Source organism: Panthera uncia, chromosome A2, assembly GCF_023721935.1.
Source record: "Panthera uncia isolate 11264 chromosome A2, Puncia_PCG_1.0, whole genome shotgun sequence".
Lineage (NCBI taxonomy): Eukaryota > Metazoa > Chordata > Mammalia > Carnivora > Felidae > Panthera > Panthera uncia.
The window spans coordinates 161,253,110-161,271,891 of NC_064816.1; the positions used below are offsets into that span (position 1 = coordinate 161,253,110).

At 44.5% G+C, this 18,782-nt stretch overlaps 1 protein-coding gene across 5 annotated transcripts in view; it reads right to left on the minus strand.

Annotated features, from left to right (window-relative positions):
* Nucleotides 1-18,782, minus strand: part of LMBR1 (limb development membrane protein 1) — a 154,197-nt gene that overhangs the window by 104,424 nt on the left and 30,991 nt on the right. For all 5 annotated transcript variants that reach the window (XR_007460158.1, XM_049642172.1, XM_049642173.1 and 2 more), the window contains exons 2-4: nt 17,470-17,542; nt 15,279-15,318; nt 8,243-8,382 (exon numbers count right to left, since the gene is read on the minus strand). Coding sequence is in view for 4 of the 5 variants with exons in the window: in XM_049642172.1 (XP_049498129.1) it covers nt 8,243-8,382; nt 15,279-15,318; nt 17,470-17,542 (253 nt within the window). In the remaining variant the exon portion in view is untranslated. The remainder of the gene's footprint in view (nt 1-8,242; nt 8,383-15,278; nt 15,319-17,469; nt 17,543-18,782) is intronic.

An 18,782-nucleotide genomic window follows, 5' to 3' on the forward strand; every position in this document is an offset into this window, starting at 1 on the left:
TTCAAACTAAATGTAGTTTTACATACTAAAGCATCATCAATACACCGATTAGCCTCCAATCCATATGATTTACACATTAAAGGCAAAAGTGATCAAAACCATCCCTACAGACAATTTTATAGGATAAGCCACTAAATTTCTTTTCAAATGAAGTTCTTTTTTCCCAAGGTGTTCCTAATGAAACACTAAATAACTTTTATTCACGCTGCAATGACTACTGAACATTTTCAGCACGGAAGTCCTGGAGCAGGTGATCCAAATTCACAAAAAGCTTAACAAAAAAAAGAAAGATAACAAGAAAATCTCATGAATGTTCCAGTATGGTAAATGACTTACAAATGAATATGGACGGTAGAACTGCGCTGGGGTAAAGGAGATCATCAGACCTCTTGAGGACTACTAAACACTGAACCCCAAACGTCACTGTGGTGCACTGTCAGAGCAGGGCTTCTGGAGTCAGCTGGTCAATGAGGGGTTGGCTGAGGTCTCACGTGCCTCACAGGGGCCTCCAAACCCAGTCCACGATCACATCCCCGGTTCCAGAATGCACAGGGACAGATCTCCCTAACAGCTGATGGAATCCCTACGCTGGCTCCCTGCCCTGTGTCGTAAGGGCTGTTATGGTGGGAAACGCCAAGCGGAAGTCCCCAGAACCGCCTCTGACTAGGAAAACAGCAAACCAAAAGCCATACCACGTCCCTGAAGGGAATGCAGAGATGAGTGCCCCCATGAAGGATCTGAAAGGTGCAGGAGCACTGACTCCCACATCCCCGAGACAGATGGACCGCAGGACAATGACAGCAGGTTACCATGAGCTTCACTAGGTGGCGACTCCAACTGCAGCCGCTGTACCAGATTTGGTTTCACTGCTTGAGTAAATCAGCACTTACCCCAGTACCTGGGTACACAGGTACTCAGGGGCACAGCAACACTGCAGCCCTCCATCACAATTTAATCTGCAGGGATCTTGAGCCCCCACAAAATGTCCCGCCGGCCCATTCTAACGATGACATTTTGCGGCCTGGATCTGGTGAGCAAGAAGTAGCACCGGCTCTAGACTTACTGGTGAGATGTTTTCACGTCAGAGGGTAGAAAATAAATCTAAGAAAAATTTAGGGGCCCCCAATGTCAGTGAAATATCTAGGGGTCCAGTGCTGTGGGGCATTTGGAGAGACGTCTTCTCAGGTGAAGAATTCGTTGCTGACTCTGGCTCCACCTACAACCGGAACAGGCACGATGCCCATGGGCTTCTTTGGACTTTGAAGGTCACGAATCTCTCATTTCAGCGTTTCTCCAGCCCATTTACCAGGTGACACCCAGAGCTGCCAGTTTGCGGTGGGGCCCAGAACGAAAGAAAGTTCTGCAACAAGCACAGGCCACCGTGCGAGCTGCTCTACTACCCAGGCCATCTGGTCTGTAAATCCACGGGTGCCTGAAGTGTCCGTGGCAGACAGGGATGTTGTGTGGAGCCTTCAACAGGTGCTACAGATGGACCACAGCACGGGCCCTTGGGACTCCGGGGTAAAGCCCTGCCATCCTGCACAGATAACCACTCTCCCTTAAGTAACACATCTTGGCCTGTCACCAGGCCTCAGCGGAGACTGAACACTTGATCACGGGCCTCCAAGCTAACCACGTGGCCTGAACTGTCCCCCGTGAACAAGGCGCTATCTGAGCCAGCGAGCCGTAGCATTGGACAGAGGCAACAGCAGCACTCCATCAGCTAAAGGAAGTGGTACGCACACGATCAGGCCCAAGCGGGTCCCGAAGGCACAAATCAGTTACGTGAAGAAGTAACCCAAACGCCCATGGGCCCCACTGCTGCCACACTACTTCTCTCCCCGAACTTGCACCTATGCACTCCTGTAGGGGTGCATGTAGGGGTGTATGTAGGGGAGATCCCTACACTCAGCTGACAAAGGAAGAAAAGACTCAGGCCTGTTCACCCAGAGCGGACGGCTGCAGCACCACAGCTCCTCCCTGGGACATCTCTGAAGGACAGCAGTGAAGGGAAACCCTGCCAATGCATTGCATGTTCAGGTAATGCACTTTGCCTGGGAGGAGAAATGGCCAGACATGTGATTATTACTATTATTCATTATTATTCATTATTATTATTATTCACGGGTCATATCCAACGATTTTGTTGGATGGTCTGGGACTAGGAAGAAACATGATTAGAAAACTGGTAACAAGGAAATTTGTGTCCCATGTGATTGCTCACCAAAAGGGGATCATGGCAGAGGAGGAGTTTAATAATCAAGTGGATAGGATTACCCATCCTGTGGACACCAGTCAGCCTCTTTCCCCAGCCACCCCTGTCACGATCCAATGGGCTCAGGAACAGAGTGGCCACGATGGCAGGGGTGGAAGCTAAGCCTGGGCTCTGGATTGTGGCCACCAGCAAACTGGCCTAATCACTCAGCAGCAAAAACCAACTGGGAGCTCAATGTGGCACCACATCCAGGGGAGATCAGCCAGCTATCTGGTGGCAGATTTATTGAAATGGACCACTCCCATCATGGAGAGGGCAGTGTTTTGTCCTTACTGGAATAGACACTCAGATACAGATTTGCCTTGAACACAAAGCTTCTGCCAAAACTACCATCCGTGAACTTCTAGACTGCCCCGTCCACCATCATCACAGCAATGCTTCACAGGAAAAGAAGAGCTATAGTGGACCCATGCCCTTAGAATTCACTGGTCTTGGGGCGCCTGGGTGGCGCAGTCGGTTAAGCCTCCGACTTCAGCCAGGTCACGATCTCGCGGTCCGTGAGTTCGAGCCCCGCGTCGGGCTCTGGGCTGATGGCTCAGAGCCTGGAGCCTGTTTCCGATTCTGTGTCTCCCTCTCTCTCTGCCCCTCCCCCGTTCATGCTCTGTCTCTCTCTGTCCCAAAAATAAATAAAAAAACATTGAAAAAAAAAATTTTTTTTAAAAAAAAAGAATTCACTGGTCTTAGGGCACCTGGGTGGCTCAGTCGGTTAAGTGTCCGACTTCGGCTCAGGTCATGATCTCACAGTTCATGAGTTCAAGCCCCGTGTTGGTCTCTGTGCTGATAGCTCAGAGCCTGGAGCCTGCTTTGGATTCTGTGTCTTCCTCTCTCTCTGCTCATTCTTTGTCTCTCTCTGTCTCTCAAAAATAAATGTTAAAAAAAAAAAAAAAGAATTCACTGGTCTTACATGTTCCCTACCTCCCAAAGCAGCTGGTTTGACAGAAAGGTGGAATGTCCTTCTGAAGGCCCAGTTACAGTGCCAGCTAGGTGGCGATGCTTCGAAGGACTAAGGAAAGGTACTCCAGGAGGCTGCAAGTGCCCTGAATCTGTATCCAATATGGTGGTTGGTTCCCAGGCCCAGGAATCAAGGGGGAGAAATAGGAATGGGGGTACTCACTATTATCCCTAGTGCCCACTAGCAAAACTTTTGCCTCCTGTTCCTATAACCTTAGGAACTAGTGCTGCTAGCCTAGACGTCCAAGCTCTAAAGGGAAGAATGTTTCCACCAGAAGACACAACACTGGTCCCGCTGAACTGGAAGTTCAGACTGCTGCCCAGTACTCTGGATCCTCATGCCTCTGAATCAACCAGCAAGGAAGGGAGTTCCTGTGCTGGCTGGGATAACTGGTCCTGACCACCAAGGGGAGACTGGAGCTACCCCACAATGGAGGCGAGGAAGAGTGTGTCTAGAACACAGCAAGTGCTTTAGGGCATCTCTTAGCATTACCACAATTTGGCCCCTTTAATGATTTTTTAGAAGCCAAGAAGCAAGCATGTCCAAGGTTGACAAATCTGCAGCCCCAAGACAATGCAAGGGACTAATAATAAGCACTCCCATGAATGCCATCAACAAGGTTAAAGACAGCTATGAATTTAGAGGAGAAAGATGCATTTAAAGATTTATGAAATTCACAACCTGCAGCAAAGATACAGACCTACCAAAGAATTAGCAGAAACAAAGCCAGGGGTCACAAAACCCTCAAGGAAGATTTCCAGGGCAGACAGCCCAGGCCTCCTGAGACCCATTCCTAAGAGGACATCATTTAGAAGGCTCTTCCTTAGTTCTCCAACTTTCAGCGGAAGTGGTTTTACTGGAGTTCAAAATTACTGTTTATTATTCATTCAACAAATGGCTATTAGGCAACCACTATGTGGGAATCATTGTTCTAAGCCCTAATTTATAAACAAAATAAAATATTTGAGCTTGCACACCTTACATCACAACGAGAAAGACAACCAATACAAATATATTTACTTCCAGGGTTGAGGCCTCCACATATACGGCATGTCATATGTTCGTAGCTCTTACTTCCAGTTCATGAACAAAATAAAAAGAAATGACCCTGACTTAGAGGTCATTAAGTAAGGTCATTAAGTAGAACCTGCAATTTCTATTTAGTAAAACTGGAAAGAAGGGCCAGTTCACCTGTCACACTGGTTAGCCCAGCTTGAGAGCACCTGTACTTCTGGTAAAAACACCTGGAGCCCAACCCGGCAAAACATATGCACCATAGTACCTACAGCTTCGCAGAAAGCTAGGGCCGGGGGAACCATGCCAAACAGTCTTCCGCAAACATTTTATTAGACAATGCATGCAAAAACCATTTTCTAAATCATATTTTATCCAACTATCTACTAATAACGAATAACACGTCATCTAAAACAACTCTCCAAAAATTCATAGCCATCGCTCTCCAGGTTGTCTCCTGCCTTTCATAATAACAAGTGACCTTTCAGGAGATGACTTATTATTTTCTGTGTCAATTTCAGTTTGCTTATCTGAGTTTTTTCACTTGCTAAGCAACAACAGAGTAACTTCTTTTTATTCAGTTAACAATTACTCCTAATTTTACTGAATTCGTTTGGTCTTCAGAGCATCATGACTCTCCATTTCCTTCTACTTTCATACAAGACAGAAACCATAAAGGCCAGATTTCTAATATGCGATTAAACTAAAACTCTTTGTGTCAAAAAACAGCTTAAGTAGTATTAAAGGATACATGGGAGAAAAATGCTTGCAATTAACCTCTAATAGACAATCAGTTACTTAAAAAAAAAAACACTGCAAGCACGGGTGCCTGAATGGCTCAGTCAGTTAAGCGTCTGACTCATGATTTCAGAACAGATCATCATCTCATGGTTCATGGGTTCGAGCCCCGTGTCGGGCTCTGTGCTAACAGCAAGGAGCCTGCTTGGGATTCTCCCTCACTGCCTCTCTCTCTCTCTGACCCTCCCCAATTGGTGCTCGCTCTTTCTCTCTCAAAATAAATAAATAGAGGGGCGACTGGGTGGCTTAGTCAGTTAAGTGTCCAACTTCAGCTCAGCTCATGATCTCATGGTTCACGAGTTCGAGCCCCGCGTCAGCCCTGTGCTGACAGCTCTGTGCTGACAGCTTGGAACCTGGAGCCTCCTTCAGATTCTGTGTGTGTCTCTCTCTCTAACCCCTCCACTGCTTGTGTGCACGCTCTCTCTCTCTCTCTCTCTCTCTCAAAAACGAATAAACATTTAAAAAATTTTAATAAACATTAAAAAAACACTGCAAGCATAAAAAGGAATGAAATCTTCCCATTTGCAACAACATGGATGGATCTAGAGGATGTAACACAAAGTGGAAAAGTCAGTCAGAGAAAGACAAACACCGTATGATTTCACTCACATGTGGAATTTAAGAAACAAAACAAATAAGCATAGCAACAAGAGACAGAGACAAACCAGGAAACAGACTCTTTACTACAGAGAACAGACCGACGGTCACCAGAGGGGAGGTGGATAGGACAGTGGGTGCAATGGGTGATGGGGACTAAGGGCGGCACACGTTGACATGAGCACCAGGCGATGTAGGGAAGTGCTGAATCACTGTATTGCACCTGAAATTAATACCACACTGTATGTTACATCACTGAAATTTAAATAAAAACTTAAACAAAAAGAGGGGAGAAAACACTGCAAACATGAGCAAAGGAATCACAGGTAGTCAATTTACTAAAAAATAAGTATGAATGACCTCTGTTTTGTAAGTGTCCACCCTCACTAGTAATTAAAGAAATGTACATTTAAGAGGGGAAATGTTTCGCTATTGAATTGGCAGGTTTTCAGTGATGCCCACAGGTGGTGAAGATGTAGTCTGAGAAGAGGACCCCCTCCCCCACCCCACCGATGAACGTGAAACCAGCAGGAGACTTCAGCTTTGCGGACGGGAAACATCCTCTCAAGTCCTCTGCAAGTATGCTTACCTGGCAAGTGAATCGCAGAAATTTATCCTACGGACAAATATTTGTAAAGATGTACACTACAGTTTAATTAAAAAATTGGAAACACTCCATGATTAACACAGCTCCAAGCAATATTGTAAATCGCACAGAAAAGTAGTTAATGGCATGGAAACCTCCCCCTTATGTGTGGACAGGGGGAGATACAAACCAACCCTGAGTCCGTGAGGGTTTTCCACTTGGTTGTGCTCACAGGAACACACCACATTCAAGGCCACAGGCCACAGAATGAATGCACAATAGTTATATGCTTATAGGATTGGGAGTAACAATTCTCTTCACCATACATCTTGTTTTCCAAATATTCTACAGCAAAGGCAGTCATTTCTTTCAACACAAAGGGGTAAGAGAAAAGGGAGTTGTCTGTATAAACTCCAAATGAATTAAACAGTTAAGCATAAACAAAATCATTTTTAGAAAATAGGAGTGGGGGGAGACAGTATTTGTCACATCTCAGGGAGGGAAAGGATCTTCTAAACACAAAACAATTAGACCAAAGGGAAGACAAAAGACTGGACAATATAAAAATGTTAATAATTCCATCAATCTAAAAAGCAAATGAAGTTAAAAAGTAAAATAACTAGAACACATTTACAAAAATCTAAAAAAAGGCTGATGTGTTTTGGGGTGGCTCAGTCAGTTGAGCATCTGGCCCTTGATTTCGGCTCAGGTCATGACCTCGCAGTTCGTGCGATTGAGCCCCGCATCAGGCTCTGCACTAACAGCACAGAACCAGTTTGGGATTCTCTCTCCCTCTGTCTCTGCCCCTCCCCAACTCATGTGTGAACACTCCCCTTCCTCAAAAAATAAATAAATAAATAAAACATTTAAAAAGTTGATGGGTTTCACACATAAAGAAATCACAATATGAAAAAAAGGGGGAAGGGCAATGAAACATAAAAAAGATCTATGTATTAGATCTTTTAATATATTTTATAAATTAAAATTAAAATATCTTACTTCACTAAAAATTTCTAGAAGATGGAAGAGTCAAGACTGGAAAGCAGGTATATTTGGCCTCCAAGCAATATACTATGTTGCCCATCGTAAGTCAGTCCCTTTTCCTTTTTTAAAGTTTATTTTTGAGAGACAGAGAGAGAGACAGAGCACGAACAGGGGAGGGGCAGAGGCAGAGGGAGACGCAGAATCCGAAGCAGGCTCCAGGCTCCGAGCTGTCAGCACAGAGCCCAACACGGGGCTCGAACTCACAAACCGTGAGATCATGACCTGAGCTGAAGTCGGATGCTTAACCGACTGAGCCACCCAGGTGCCCCAGTAAGTCATTTTTTAACCATTTTTAACCATTAATTTTAAAGCCTATACTGACAAAAAAGTCTTCCCCCTTCTGTTATACATTTTTAAATGACAAACGTTACTAACAGGAAATTAAAGTAGAAAACTATGGTTACTATTTTGGTCTCAAATGGAGGCTGAGTTCTTTTCACATATCCAAATAAACCAAAATTCTCTTGCTAAATATTTAAATTGGGGCACCTGGGCAACTCAGTCGGTTAAGCATCTGACTCGATTTTGGCTCAGGTCATGATCTGAGGTTTGTGAGATCAAGCCCCACAACGGGCTCTGTGCTGAGCACAGAGCCTACTTGGGATTCATCCTCTCTCTCCCTCTCCCTCTCTCTCTCTCCCCACCCCCCTTCCCAACTCACTCTCTCTCTCTAAAATAACTAAAAGTAAAAAATGAAATTAAATTAAAAACAGTTTTGAATAAATACGTAAATGAATACGTATCAAAATCATTGTTAAGTATAAACTGCTTCTTGACTAAGTAAAACAGAAAAGCCTTTCACAACTAAGAATAGGAATAGTAAGTAAAATCTGGTTTTCTGATTTTATGAGGGACTCGTGGTTTATTGGAGGCAGATGCAAATTAGGCAGCAAATTAAGACAAGGCAAATCTAAAAATACAGGGCAGTAAAAAACGAAAACGTTCATTGTGATTATAATGAGCAATACATACTGACCATGAATCAGGGAGCCATTCAGCCACTGAATGTAGTAGTTGTGAGGAAAGGAGAGCAGGATCTCGTTGCTGATTATGGAGAAGGGTAAAAGCAAAACCGCCCCGGCTGACACCGCCAGCGTGAACGTGCTCAAACACAACCTGGAAGAGAAGAGACGGCTGTCACCAGCGACTGGAGAAGGCAAGGAATATGGTACAAGTTCAAAAAGGATAAAAACTCTTACATCTCTTAATCCAAAAAGTTACATGAAGGGGCGCCTGGGTGGCGCAGTCGGTTAAGCGTCCGACTTCAGCCAGGTCACGATCTCACGGTCCGTGAGTTCGAGCCCCGCGTCAGGCTCTGGGCTGATGGCTCGGAGCCTGGAGCCTGTTTCCGATTCTGTGTCTCCCTCTCTCTCTGCCCCTCCCCCGTTCATGCTCTGTCTCTCTCTGTCCCAAAAATAAAAAAAAATTAAAAAAAAAATTAAAAAAAAAAAAAAAAAAGTTACATGAGAATTTCACTAAGTGTAGTTGGGAGAAGTGTTCACTAAGTGTAGTTGGGAGACCAGGAGACCAACGATGCTGTGTGACTGGACATGTTCAATCAGACACACTCCACAACGCCTCACCCCGTGAGAAGCCCGTGAACTTGAACGAGCAGGCCCTAAAAGATTCACACACCGAAGACAGAGTACTTCGTACATTTTACAAAGAATACGCCATAGACTCTTTCCTTTTTTAAATTTAAATATTTATTTCACAATGGCGTTAAATTAACAACTTTGGCAAATAGATCATGAGAGCAATGCAAACACTGACTCAGGCGAAAAACTACTTGTGAAGACAGTATGAAAAACAAATCAGTCCAAAATGGTTATTTCAAGAGAAAAAAACTTACAAAGCCAATGGTCAGCTACCTCTTAAAATGAGTAAAGGCAAAATAAGTGATACTAGTAAATAGTAGGGAACTACTAAACAGTATTCTACTATTAAAGATATTTAAAACACTATTTTGGCATTTTTAAAAATAAGATGTTGCTAATATGTCCTAATACAGAAATATGTCTAAAATTATATTAATAAAAAAAGAAAAACCTGAAAAAGCATGAAAAATAAATAAAAAACATGCTTCCCCTACACCAGCCCTCTCAAAAAACACATATATACACACAGGAAAACAGAGATACAAAAAAACCCCCCAAAAAACCTAGCATAATATATGACAATCCCATAGAATAGGAGGATTCTAAGGGGCTTTCACTTTCTCAGTTACACATGCCCGAAATGCTTAACATTTTTTATCTAAAGATTTTTTAAGACCAACAAGGCAAAAGAAAAGATAACCTCACCAACATTAGAGATGGAACCTTAATTTAATATCCATCCCTTTAAAGTCAATATAGGAAAATGTGAAAACAAACGTACGAAGATTTAAGAAAAAGTCATGCTGAACGTTCCTAATACACACTTACTCGAGGAACTGAGGCCCACGCCATCTTGTGGCCACAAGCAGAAGTGCTTTCCTACTTCAAAGGCAAAACGACCCGGAAACCTCAGTTCAGTAAATGGCCGGTAAGTGTTTAAATGCAGACCATGTGACACGTACCAAAAACACAGCACAGACAGATCAGACACAGAAGTCTCACAAGCTGTTTGGCCGAGTGGGCATGTTTCCCGGGGAAAGGACTGGAAGAGTCTCCATCCCAGTCCACTGCCAGCTCTGGCAACGGCCAGCCAGTGACCGGAAGCGTGCGTCTTTGGTTCTGTCCTCGCAAGTCAAGTGAGGAAGCCGCCCTGACCGCCAGCATTTCTTCCTTCCAATGCTACAAATCAGGTCGACCCACAATCTCCGCATGCCAGGTCCCGCACGGCTATTCCAGTGTGTTCCACAACACAGTCCCACCTACAGTGGGAGGTACCTGGCCTTCTCGCACCCCAAGAGACCATGTATTTCATGGCTCCGTGTCCCTGGGCGCAGTCAGCTCTGCCCCCAGGGTCCCCTCTGTGTCACGTGCCCTATGAAGCACCCTCAGCACCACCCTCCTCACTTCTCTCAGCTACATGACACCCACCACGTACCCAGCAAGAAGACCAACCACAGTTTCCAAATCAGAAACCAGGACCTGTAATCCGACAAAAAAGTAAGCTTATGAATGCAAATAGGTACAGTATTTGAAATCACGAGTGATCCGGAAAATGCTGAATGTATGGTCACCATAACAATGATGCCAACTCTCCACAAAACACGTCCTCAATCTACTGCATTGCAGGTCCTGTGACTGGGCTCTGGACATACAGACAAAACGCTGCGATCCATGAGCAGCGGGACCAGAGCTACTCAGAAAAGGCTGAGGCAGTGCAGGTAACCGCTGGCAAGGGGTCCCTATCGAGTCAAAAAAGGGCAGCAGTGGTCACAGCTTACAGACCTACAGAAGCGTCCCTCAGGTTAGAGTACAGCTTCAGAAATGTCGCCTTCTGCAGGGAGCAGATTCTGAGGACAGAACACACGGGACTTCCTGGGGGGTGAGGGAGGGCTGAGAGGGAGGGCTCCAGGCTGACTCTGGGTGTTTAGTCTGAGAACGGGAAGGTGGAGCTGGTCCCAACTATGACAGAGAAGGCTGAAGCTGGAGCCGGGGGGGATTAGCAGCTCGGCTTCGGACCCCTCTCATCTCCAACTCCAGGAGCCAGGAGCATCACAGAAGCCACGCTCCACACTTCTCTCTGCAGGCTACCAGGTGGCCCAGAACTCCTGCCTGCCCCACTGTGGTCACGTTCTGCCCGATCACCGGTCAGGATGCCGCCTGCCAGGGCTGTCCGCCCTAACGTTATTCTTTTCCCTTTTAATTCGTATTTTGTGGGAAGCTAAGTTAGAAACTAGGAAAAATATCCTGTTCCTTGTCAAACAATTTATTCATTTACTGATTCTGAACAGTATGAACCCAAGATTGTTCTATTTTACCCTGTGTGGGATCCATTACAATCATTACCTTGACGCGCAGAGTGTCCCGATGTGAAAGCCCTCGAAGGCTTCCAGGTGCTTTTGACCTGTCTTTCCAGCACGGATCTTGGGGCCCTTCCTTGTATTCTGGCAGCACCACATGCACAAAACGAGCCTTGAACTTCTCCCCCGCCCCCCCAAGCCCTGCAGTCAGCTTCTCCCCCAGGGAGCCCTGGCTCCTGTCAGCGGAAAATCACACTTAGCAGTGAGGATATGGGTGCTAAATATACTCACTGCTACTGCGGTGCTGCGCTCTCAGTGAACAGGCTGAGGCACCACACATATCTGTGCATTTACACACTTACGTGAAGCCACCTTTACGTCTAGATCTGGCTCAATAACTCTATGCCGAAAACCAAGAATCCACACTGATACTCTCAACTGCCACGCAACAACTCTGTTCATTTTCGCTCCCTCTCCCCTAACCGCAAATGGTTTCCGTTACCCTTGATGGACGAATGCCGTGGATGCAATCTGGCACCCTCACCCCATGCAGAGGCGCCCTCCTGCTCTGGTGAGTCCCCATTCTGGACTGTCCTGCCTCCCTCCCACTGACCTCTGACACCCATGCCAGGCCATCCCTCCGGGGACACCCTCCTCAGCCTACTTGGGTTCTGCCACACTGCTGGGGCGCTGACCCCGTGACAGAACACCCCTGAACACACGTGGGTGCTCCTCATCACCCCTTGAGACGACACCCCTGTCAGGATTTCCCTCCACAGGGAAAACGCCCTCCCTCCTCTCAGACCCTGAGAGCCCACGCCAGGTCACCCCCCACCCCGGGCTCTGGCGCCTCGTGCTAGGCCCACCTCCTGCATGGAGGCCCTTCGCTCACCTGCAGAGGCTCACAAAAGTTTCAGCCGTTAGGCATTCTATTTTTATATCAATTACTTTATTCTAAATCAAATCAAATAACTAGCTGACAGCAGCTCTCAGAAAATGGAACTTTTGGTTGCATAGTTACTTTGGGGGCGTGAGTAGATACAAATAGAGAACAGAACACAGGGTAAAGGAGAAAGCAAAGGTGGGTGTAAAGGGAGGTGAGAAAGCCCAGGGAACAGGCTTTCCGTGCTCACGGGAGAGCTGAGGCCGCCGTGGGGACCCTGCTGCAGCAGCCCCCGGGGCTGCCGGTCACACTTCAGAACTCGTCTGAGCTCTTTTCGGGTTCTTCTTTTAGGACCTGAGGACTTCTGTTGGCTCCTCGCAGGCAGGCCTTGCCTTCCACCTCCTCTTTGGTGGAGGCCGCGAGGCAAAGCAAGATGGTGGAGAGGAGGGAGGCTGAGCTCCCACGGACTGCGCACCGAGCACCGACTCGCGACTGTGTCGCAGGTGTTTTAGTCCACACCACGGCACGAGAGTGAAGCGGCAACTCTCCTTCACACAGAGAAAACAAATCCTTGTTTCTCAATCTCTTCTGGACTCAAGTCGATCCTGAGTTCAGAATCTGAACCCGGATCTGCCTGCCTCCTCCACGCTCACTCATTCCGTCTGGAAGCAAGAAAACAAAAGACAGCGGAAGCCCAAGAGGTCGCTGGGAGGAGGGGTCAGGGACCGGACTGGCCCTGGCTCTGTCCAGTCTTTACTGTCAGTGCACACCCGTCGGCCTGCAGGAAGGGCAGGTCTGCTCCGGTCACACGACACGGGCACTGCCCGCGGGGAGAACCCAAAGCCCCAGACACACAGCGGCCACAGCAGAGCTGGGAGGAGCGGGGTGAAGCGCGCAGGGCTCCTGAGCCTCCGCACAAGGAGATGAAGCGCAGCCAAGGGGAAAGCCGAAGTGTGTGTTCTGGTCTGATGAGGAATTACTGAGCCACAAATGCACGCGCGCAGATCTGCCATCAAAAATGGAGCGCAGACGACACGGAGAGGAGAGTGGTACACATGTCACAGCTCCTTCGCCTGGGACAGAATCCTTGCCTTTACTCGGTCTGTGATTCGCTGTAGCTTCCTGAGGTAAGTGAACTACGCTGTTTTTACGGGAGCCGTAATTTAGACAGAGAAAAATAATGAATCACTTAAGAATTTTCACAAATGTCATGATGTTAGGAATAAAACTAAGACCCCCAATCCTGTAAATATAAATCAAGTTATGGGCCTAAGTTTTAAACCCACAGAGCAAGAATCCCCAGTATAAAGTTACAGATGTTTTCCCTGGGGCATTTAAAATCATTTAAATTACCACGTCTAGTAACGCAGGGTCCATTTATATTCACTGTTCAGTTATGAATCGAATCAGCCCTATTCAAGTCACTTACTAGTTGGAAGTATTTTTTACTGAAGCGAAATTCACAGAACATAAAATTAACCATTTGAAACTTATAATTTAGTAGGATTCAATGTATTCACAGTGTTGTGCAACCACCACCTCTTTCTAGTCCCACATTTTCATCACCCCTAAAAACACTCTGTATTCATTAAGCAGTTTCTCTCCATTCTGCCCTCCCCTCCATCCCCGGTAACCATACATATGATACTGATGGATTTACCTATTCTGGCTACTTCTCATACATGGAATCATACATTCTGTGGCCTTTTGTGTCCGCCTTTCTTCACTTAGCATGATGTTTTCGAGGTCCTACATGCTGCACTATGCGTCCGTACTTTACTCCTTTTTATGGCCGAGTACTATTCCAGCATACCTGAGAGTACCTGTGTATGTGAGTACGAGTACATGTGGTCTCTCTCTCTCCTCCTCCTCCCTCCTACTCACCTCCCCCCGCCCCAGCAACAGATGAATAACCTGATATTAATCATGAAAAAACAAATCCAAACAACTGGCCTGTGATCTTCAAAAGTATCAAGGTCAGGGAAGTCAAGGAAATACTGAAGAGGTGGGGACAGGACAACTACGCGCAGTGTGGATTCCAAACACGGTCCTTTTGCAACACAGAACATTACTGGACAACTGGGAAATCTGAATGGGGCATGAGTGATACTGTATCAATTTCATTGTTTTGATGGTTGTATGGTAGGTACACAGGAGAATGCACTGTTTATAGGAATTATATACAAAAGTATCCCAAGGAAATGAAGAACCAAGCCAGCAACTTCTCAAACGGTTTGGGGTGTGGGGGGAGGCTCTTTTTCATATTTCTAACTTTTCTATAAATTCAAAACTATGCCAAAAACTTTTCAAGTATCAATAAAAAAGAATTAGAATAAGATACTCTCCTATGTAGCCGCAGCTGTGAGATTTCAAATTTTAATCAAGCAAAATGTGACAGAAAGAAACTCACTGCCCTCCATCCAGTTTGATGCCTCAAAAACATGAAAGGGTTCGTCAATAGCAGCAGCAGCAAACAGACGCAGGAAGAGAGCTGTACGGAGTCTAAAGAACCACCCGAGCCCATCTCCCTGCTCACAGCCAGTAAGTGTTCAATTAACCAGAACAGGCACCTGCTCCCCACTCCAAGACTGTCACAGTCTTCTCCGCAGACCAAACAGCCCGAGTCTTCTTTCTTGTGGCCCAGCAATTTTCCCAGCCATAAGCCCATTTCCAGGTTAAAACCTCTGAAGGTAAAACTGTCGGTTCCTCAAGCCAGCAAATTTTAACTGGAGACAATCCTCAATTATCCACGTACAGTTGATTCTTGAACAACATGGATTAGAAACACATGGGTCCACTTATAAGCGATTTTTTTTAATAAATATAGGACAGTACTGTAAATGTCTTTTCCTTATGATTTTCTTAGTAACATTTTCTTTTCTCTAGCTTGTTAGAATACAGTATATAACACACATAACACACAAAACACACGTTAATCATCTGTTTATCTTATGAGTAAGACAGCAGGCTGTTAGTAGTTGAGTTTTGGGGGAGTCAAAAATTATTCACCGATTTCCAACTGCACAGGGCCAGCACCCCTAACCCCCCAGTGTTCAAGAATCAATTGTATATTTGTTTATGTGTGCTTCCAAGGGCAGGGTTAATATGGAGAAAAAGCACTGTAATACATGAGGTGAATTTTTTTCCACATTTATGCCCCAAAGTGGGAATTAAATTTGAAAACTTTATGACTTCAGAATCAGAAACAGAACGAATGAATTTTAAAATACATACGAAATCCTGTTGACTATGGCGTCTTCATCTTCTTGTTCATCTGTAAAAATGTGTAAGGTGTTAAGTTTTTATCTTCAATAACATGTTTCATTTATCAGAAACTATAAACAAAAATAGAAACTTAAAGTGATTATTGAACAGAAATGATTTTTAAAAAGCAACTGTTCATTTCAGCACGGATCCAAATTCAAAGCTCATTAAATCACATAGGATAGAATTCAGCTAGAGAAGAGTGTTTTGATTAACCAGAATCCTGATTAACAAAAATACTCTATATAAATTAAAATTTTCCAAATATTTAGTGCTCAAGAAAATAAAACTTAGTAGAACATTAGGACCACTATCAAGTTCATTGTCATATAACGTAAGTGAAATTATAGTTGCTAATGAATGAAATGTTTTAGTTGATAATATCCAACAAAAATTTTTATTATAAAATTAGAATTCAGAATTTGAGAACATGTACTTTTCCATATTTTGAGTTTGTCATCATTAGTGGTAATAATGAAGATTCTCTTGGACCATTCTAAACCACTTAGATACCACTGCCTCAATGCTTCATAGCTATTGTTCAAGTTACAGACAGAAAAGTATCAAGTTCTGTATCTTTTCCAAGTAGCAGATGCCCCCTGCCCCAGAGCTCACCCGCCTCCCCCTCCCTCTCCCTCTCTCTCATGGCCGTCAACGCGCTTTGTCATCCCACGTAAACTTACCAGCTAAAGACGGTATGATCCAATTACAAGAATATTGCATGACGCCCCTCCCCTTCCTTCTCCTTGATACCTAACTGGGGTTGTCCTCAAAGGCTCTCTACGTAAGTCTCTGGAATCACGAGCGTCCAGCTGCTCCAGTGTCAATGGCACATTTGAGCCATTCTCTTAGTCTAATCTCCATTCTTAATTACACGCTGCCCAAGATAACTTCACAACCAAAAGGGCCATAAAATAACACAGTCACAATTAATTTTTATACTGTTGTGTCCACACTCAATCAACCATCAACTACTGAAGAATGTTTTAATAGCTTCATAACCATTTCGTTTCTTCTCCCCACAATCGACTGTGGCCAGGGTACCCATCACCCCTCCCTGCCATTACTCTAAAAATCATCTAATAAATCTCCAACTTTTCTGTTCATCATCCCCTAATTTCCCCTAAACAGTGCACTTATATTCATTTACTCTCTCTCCCCCTCCTTCTGTGTCCACAATCATTAAAACCTGATGCCAAAATATCTGAAAAACAGTTAAGATATTGGGGTGTCTGGGTGGCTCAGTCAGTTAAGCATCCGACTTCAGCTCAGGTCATGATCTCACGGTTCATGGGTTCGAGCCCCATGTCGGGCTCTGTGCTGACAGCTCAGAGCCTGGAGCCTTTTTCAGCTTCTGTGTCTCCCTCTGTCTCTCTGCCCCTCCCCTGCTCATGCTGTTCTCTCTGCTCATGCTGTCTCTCAAAACTAAATAAACGTTAAAAAAATTTTTTAATAGTTAAGATACTGTGTTGAATCTGCAGGTCTTCAAATTTTTGAAAAATTAAGACTCCAAGAAGTATTTTAGTGTAACCATAGAGTCAAACTAAAACACTAGAGCAAGCACTATTTCCCAACTGCTTTCAAAACTCTAATTAGTTTAATATTATGACAGAAAGAGTATTAAATATACTGAATCCTTAAGTATGTATATGGCACTACAATCAGCCCAGCATCACAGGTGGAAAATCCTGTGATCTACAGGAAGCAGCTGAGATTTACTAGAAGGCAGCTAGGCAACTGCTTTGGTCCTTACAAAACCCCGGCACAGAACCTGTGAAATTAACTAGAGAAGGTAAAGATAGTCCAGCAGTCAGAGAAAGGATGGGATGGGGATATGCGTGTTCAAAGTCAGAGCCAGTCACAAGAACCCATATATCCTCACAAACTCTAGAATTTCCCAGATGCTGAAGAGCCACACACTAATCTTAGTCAGATGTAAGAACAGTGGTAAACAAGGGCTCGGGTCTAAGAGGGTGACCACCCCACAAGTGGGCAGATTCCCTAGCCCTACTGTCAGTGCCCTCGGGACCAGGCAACTGGGTGGCACGATCGCGGCCGTACTAAATACAGACACCACCATGCGGGCGGGCACTGCACAGGCCAAATACCATACATCAGTTGGCATGATAATCTAAGTTTTAATTACAATGTTTCCACTTACCTGATTTTCTCTTGTATCTCGTAATGATGAAGTAGGAAACAACGTAGAGAACGGCAAAAAGAAGGAAACATATCTGAAAAAAAATTAACAGATCATTTACGTTTGTCGCACATCTTTGTTAAGATTATAAAAGATACATCTTTGGTATTTATAGGCAAAAAGATTCAATCTATTAAAAAAGTAAAACTTTTAGATATTTTGCTAATATGAAGTTTTGATAAAATACTAATTTATATGAAGTCAAATAGCCCAGTTTTTAATATCATTGTGGAGAAGAAAAAGCCCAATGAAGATTTTTCTTTTTATAACTTAACCAAATTGTTTTCAAAATCATATGGAAGTGTAAAGTGTCAGATCGTCACCAACAACCCTGAACACTAAGGTCAATGAGACACTACTGTCCCTTCCAAATATCAAAACATACTACAAAGCTTCAATAACATTTAAAGAGTGTGCTGGTGCTACAACTTGACAGATCAACGAAACAGATTCTATTATATAAAAATATATATAATTTTGTTCTACATACAAGAGGCATCACAAATCAATGTGTGTGGGGGGAATAATCATTCAATAAATATGCCACATATCAAAATAAACAGCAGTTGAATAAGAAACTTTTTTAATATTAAATTCAAATTAAATTCCATTTAATTTTATGGGGATGATAGATAAAAGAAGATGGGTCATGAAACAGGAGATCTCATTATAGTCACAGACCAAGTATGCTAGAAATAAAGTCCTACTAGAGCTAAGATCCTAGGATCAAGGTACCAATAGTTTGAAGACTCTCAAACGAAACAATTCCAGGTGCTGATAGTCTAGGGAGCACCCCTCCGCACGGATTTCTGAACAGTGGATGTTGGCCACAGGATGGAAAATGACCTCAGATCTAGGTGTGAACATCCACTGTACCACGTCATCTAGGAAATGACAAACTGAGAATGGAGGAAGACCATGAGCCTCATGTCACAACCGGGACAAGTGGGAGAATGACAGGAGACATACTGACAGTGACCAAAAAGGAGCCAAGAGTAAAAAGCATCAAACTGGCCTGCTGCTGAGAACCCACCGAGAACTCCAGATGGTTACGAGAATGTCAACACCATCACCACATCCTCCCAAAATCCTTCGGAGTGTAGGAAATGGGTCAAAAAGGAAACCGGTTATTGGTAAAGGAATAGAACATCTTCGTCAAGAAGACGTTAAGGGTCAGGGAAGACTGTTTACAATGGAATGAGTCTGGGTAGCACTGGAAGGAAAGAAGGGGGACTGGGCAGAAACTGATTTACGAGGTTAGAGCCAGAGGGATC